Source organism: Lipotes vexillifer, unplaced genomic scaffold (genome assembly GCF_000442215.2).
Source record: "Lipotes vexillifer unplaced genomic scaffold, Lipotes_vexillifer_v1.1 scaffold470, whole genome shotgun sequence".
In the NCBI taxonomy this organism is placed as follows: Eukaryota; Metazoa; Chordata; class Mammalia; order Artiodactyla; family Lipotidae; genus Lipotes; species Lipotes vexillifer.
Window position 1 is genome coordinate 2,999,768 of NW_006799533.1, and position 5,670 is coordinate 3,005,437.

The 5,670-nt window shown below is 45.1% G+C and overlaps 1 protein-coding gene across 1 annotated transcript in view; it reads left to right on the forward strand.

Annotated features, from left to right (window-relative positions):
• DLEU7 (deleted in lymphocytic leukemia 7) overlaps positions 1-5,670 on the forward strand; it is a 15,613-nt gene that overhangs the window by 93 nt on the left and 9,850 nt on the right. The window contains 1 exon segment of the mRNA XM_007471691.1: positions 1-382. This exon segment is cut by the window's left edge and continues 38 nt beyond it. Coding sequence (XP_007471753.1) covers positions 1-382 — 382 coding nt within the window.

Sequence of the window (5,670 nt, forward strand, 5' to 3'; positions counted from 1 at the left end):
GGAATGGGGCTGGGGGGATGGTCCGGGCGCCCCCGGGAGCCCAAGCGACCTGGACCACGTGCCCGCCGCCCCAGAGCGTCGCTCAGACCCACGGCTGGCCCGTGCCGGGCAGGGGCGTGGGGAGGAAGGCGGGGGCAAGGGGGCCAGGAATGTGGGGTCCGGGGCGCGGGCGAGCTCCCCCGAGATGGAAGTGGTGCGAGGCGCCGAGGGGGGCGCGGAACTGCTGCCCTTACCCCGGGGTCGCGGGCCCTGCACCCTGGCCCAGATGGCGATGCGCAGCGCGCTGGCCCGCGTGGTGGACTCGACCTCGGAGCTGGTCAGCGTGGAGCAGACGCTGCTGGGCCCCCTCCAGCAGGAGCGGTCCATCCCCATCCACCTGAAGGTGAGTCTGGCCTCCAGCATCCATCCCCCTGCTTAGGTTCCCCCTGGGGCAGGGCAGCGGACCGGGATGGAGACGAGGCTGAGTCGCAGGATCCAAAGTCCAGCTTCCCCCAGAGATTCAGCACCTCGGAGTGGGAATGAGGGAGGTGACATTCCGGGGATTAGGTACTTGGGACAGGGAACTCAGGGCCCACCTGGGGCACACCTGACTGCAGAACGGAGATGCAGAAAGGCTTTGCCAGAACCTTCCTCTGGCCCTTTCCACATGTGAAGCTTCTAGGGACGGAGGACAGTTCCTCCGACCCCCCCGCTTTCAAATTAAAAGCCGTTTCTCCAGAGCCTTAAATATACGTATTAAGTTCCCTCTGCCTTTTGTATGACGAAATCACCTACATTTATTTGAAGTTCCTTCACACTTAGGAATCGCAGTTCTTTTTGCATAAATCCAATTCCCCAACGGAGCTCGGGGGCCTCACAGAGTCAACCTAAATTCTCATAAAGTAGCGTGAGAGCGGGCTGGGTCCTGGGTGTTGAAGCAGGAATACTCATGTTAACCTCCTGCTAAGTCACACAGCTCATATTTGTAGGGCACAGTTTCCTCTTAAGGTACCAAACGGTGTTAGCCGATTTAACCAGGGAACAGAGCAGCTGCCTCCCAGGCTGAGTGGGTTTGTGGAAATCTGGGGTTCTGGAATCCAGTCTTGGCCTTGCCATTAACCTAATTGGCTTAAGGTCACAAATCTCTCCGAGACCTTCTGGCCTTCCAATTTTGATCTGGAACATTGCTTCATTCATTCCCTGGGGAGTCTAGTGGAAGGAAATGGGGGAGGGGTAATGCAGAAAGAGCATTTCTCAAGACTTGCTATTCTTGCTCTGCAAGCCAAAGTTTGGAAAATATTGATATATATTAGGTCGCACTATATACTGTAAAAGATTGATTTAAAATTTTAAAAAATAAAGCATAGCATACACCTGAATAAATATTGTTACTCTAAACTAGGGTTTCTCAACCTCCACACTATTGACATTTTTGTCTGGATGATTGCTGTGGGGTTGTCCTATGTACTGTAGGATGTTTAGCAGCATCCCTGGCCTCTACCCAGTAGATGCCAGCAGCATACCCTCCCCACCAACTGACAGAACCAAATACTGCTACATATGTGTGGTGGGAGGGGAGATAAGATTGCCTCCAGATGTGAAGCACTGCTTCATTCTGAAAACTTTAAAAAATGAAGCTGCATTTCACCAGTGCTCTTGACTGTAAGAGGTACCTTTTTTGGTATCGCCAAGAAATTTTTAAAAATCCTGCCAATTAAACTGTGATACACATGAAGTGCACTGTGATACTAGGAACGTATACAGGGCACAGGTAGGTTGGCAAAAGGAGAGACTGAGTGATCAGTTTTACCTTGGGTGATCCTGGAAGGCATCTTGGAGGAGGTAACCTTTAAAAAAAAAAAAGAATGTTTACTTTCCAGGCATTAAAGGGAAAAAGCATTTCAGAGGAGCTGTGGGATCCAAGGCCAAGAAGTAATGAAAGGGCCTAGGGCTTTGGGGGAACTAAAATTAGTTCAGTATGGCAGAAGGCAAAAAAAAGGATGCTGCAGAGTTAGGTGGGGTCAGGTGGGAAAAGGCCTGTGGGTCATGCTGAGGACCTGGACTGTCTTGCAGGCAAAAGGCAGCCATTGATATGACTGAAGGAAGGACCCTGATAAATCACAGAGGCAAGGTCAGGTCAGAAGACCATTGTCAGAGGGCCTGACCCAGTTTAGGAGCAATGGTGCCCTCTGCTCTGGACTATAAATCATGCCACTTGAGGTTAATGCAGCTGCCACTTCTACTTGGTAATCCTTTTAACCCTCTCTACTTGACTTTTTGTCCTAAACATTTTCTACTCTCCTCAAACTTTCTTCATCCAAACCTCAACCCTCTCACTCCTTTACTGAGAAAACTGAGGCCATGTGACACAAATATCTTCCATCCTACCTAAAAAAATCTCATTTCCAATCATCTTCTTTCTTGTCTCTAAGAAAGAAATACTGTTTGGTTCCCACCCCCTCCACCTCCCAAATAAATTCTTTCTCTTAAGTGCTGGAGCAAATCTTTCATCTGCCCCCGGACTTTTTCTCTCAGTTCCTTCCTCTCTCTGTATTTTCTAGTGCTTCCACTCTCCCAATTCCTCTTAATCCATAGATCTGCTCAAATCTTCCTTCACCTACCCAGCCCCTTGAGTCCCCTTCTTCCCCATCCGAGCAAACGTGCAGATGTCTGGATGTATTGCTACCAGTGTTTCTAGAGGCACCCAGCGTCCCCATTAAGAACAGGGATCTCCACAGGGAGCTCAGCTCGGTGCTCTGTGATGACCTAGGTGGGTGGGATGGGGGTCCAAGAGGGAGGGGATATAGGTATAAATGTAGCTGATTCACTTCATTGTACAGCAGAAACTAACACAACACTGTAAAGCAGCCCCCACCAAAAAAAAAAAAAAAAGAATATAGACAACAACAACGACAACAAAAAAAGAACAGGGATCTCAACATTCTTGCTACTGGAGTCTGCTATTCACCTACAGGGGAGTAACGAGTTTCAGGGCTCCTGAGAACAGCCACTGCTTTCAGAAGGGAGAGAAGCAGGGAGAGGTTTCTCTGGATGATTTGCCTCCTTGCCAGCATCTTGAAATTTTGCTTGGTTTGCTGTTTGGAGAAAAGGCAGTATCTCCATTAGGTTTGTAAGGTAATGCTTACAAAGCACTTAGATTCAAGGACACAGCAGTCTGTCTCTCCAGGGGGGCTGGTTATACAGACTTGGCATCATCATTACTGGTGTTAATTCAAATGATTTGGATGAATTTTCTCTATATTTTTAAATTAAGAACATGCAGATTGATTTTATACATGAGAATGGTTTCAGGAGGATTTTGCTAAAGGAATTAATGCTTGCATGTCACTTGGAAGTGTGTGGAAATTTCCCTAACATCAGGAATGACTTCCATGGCATTCCTTGCCACAGAGAGGAGGAAGACTCACTTGAACAGCACAGCACAGGACAGCGATCAGGTCCCATGAAGCATTTCCAACCTACTCTGCCACTTCCTGCTGCAGACTCTTGGGCAACTTATTTAGCCTGCCTGTGCTTCAGTCTCCTCACCTGTAAAGTGGGAACAGCGGTATTTAACGTTATTGAGATAATGCATATAAAGTCTTAGCTACTGGCTGCTCATGGTAAATTGCAATACCTTTGAACTTTATTATTATTATTATTATTATTATTATTACTATTGATTGATGCCTCAATCTTCTTCAATAGTCTTATTGACTATTATTATATTTCATTCTTGATATTGATGGATCTGACTCCTGAACTCTGTATTTACTTTTGAGACTGTTGACAAAAACAGAGTTAGGATGGCCCAAAGAGACTTCCAGGAAGCCTCCACTTCCCAGAGGTCAGCTTTAGCCCATGGCTGATGACTGACTTAGAGATGTGACCATTGAGTGACTCGCTGATCAAACCACCAGAATTAAGGGAGTGAAATTTTCAGGCCTGAAGGCAGAGAAACCCTCACCATAATAATAATGCATATCTTTACAGTACTTTACTATTTTCTTAAAGAAGCCAACACTTGATATTCCTTTTGAGCATTTGGAGATTATCGAACTCATGCAAAAACAAACGAACAGACATGAAATGAGTCTTTTCATGGTGGTTAAAAATGCTTAACAAAACTGAGTCTTGTAAAATTTGGTGGAAAGGATGGAGTTAACCAGGTTGATAAAAATTTATTATGGGAGGAAACTGAGGCTCAGAGGAATTTAGAACTGCTGAATTGCAGCTGAAAAGTAGTGGCCCATGATTCAAACATGGTTTTGTCTGACTCTTTCTACCAATCACAGTGCTAGCTCATAGGAGTGTTATGAACATTACACTGAAATAAAGTACATGAGAGTGCACAGTTGTCAGGGCACAGTCATACATGCCATGCACTGCACACCACTTCAGCTGCAATAGTCATTCTGTACACTGAGTATCATAGTCAGCTTGGGCTGCCATAACAAAATGCCACAGACGTGGGTGGCTTAAACCACAGACATTTATTTTCTCACTGTTGAGAAGGCTGGGAAGTTCAAGGGCAAATTTGGTTTCTGGGAAGGGCTCTCTTCCTGGCTTGTGGACTGTCACCTTCTCACTGTGTCTTCACGTGGCCTCTCCTCTGTGCCAGAGAGAAAGAGAGATCTTGGATGTCTCTTCCTCTTCTTGTAGGACACCAATCCTATTGGATTAGGGCCCCACCCTTATGACATAACTTAACTTTAATTACCTCCCTAAAGATTCTATCTCCAAATACAGTCACACTGCAAGTCAGGTTTTCAACACATGAATTTTGGTGGAACACAATTCAGTCCCTAACACTGGGTGATTTGTGTCTCCTCTAATGATGGTCACCTTACATAGTGACAAAAAGCCCCACGTAAACGTAGGAAATCTTTATCAAACTAGTAATACTAGCAAAGATGCTATAATACTTGCCACCCAAAGGGAGCATAGAAATGTGTGGAGCACCAAAAGGAAGAGAGTCTAGGATTTTAAAAACTTCTAAAAATGACCAACCCAAAGAGATCATTAACTAAGCCAATCATGAAGTCACTCTGATTGAGTTTTGTCTGTCTTCCTTTGATAGTTAAAAACATTTACGGTTTCCAAGAGTTCTGTTCTGAAGCAAGTTTCATGGAAACAGTGGCAGATGCCAGCTTTTAGAGACAGAAGAACTTTCCTGCCATTGCAGATAAAACTTGCCTGTGAGCTCACCCATTGCAATTAACTAATTCTGGTACCAATAATTCTCTCATGTTCAGTGGTCCACGCTGGTTTTCTCATTCCACAGAGCAAGAGCAGTGGTTGTAAAACTGTTGGCTTTGGCTTCACAGTCATTGCTAAGGCTTTTTGCAAATTGCAAGTGTGGATATTGAGTTACTCAGAGGCAGACACTGATGATGAGTGCTTTTTTTTCCCCATTAACATTGGTTAGTGAAGCCAGTTTCTGCAAATTTGGGAATTGTGTCTTTAAAAATTGCTAATATTCTATTGAAGAAATAAATTCTCATGGTTATATTATTAGTAGCCTTATCCAGGGGATTGCTCTTTGTCTGGGACAAAATTGTGCTTTTATGTCAGGAAAAGGCCAAGTGACAGCTCTAGAAGTAGCTTAGTTATAGCTTTGTTATTCCTTATAAAGTGAATGATATGAAAATCAGAACATAAAAGCTTTCTGAGATGAACATTTAGGGAAAG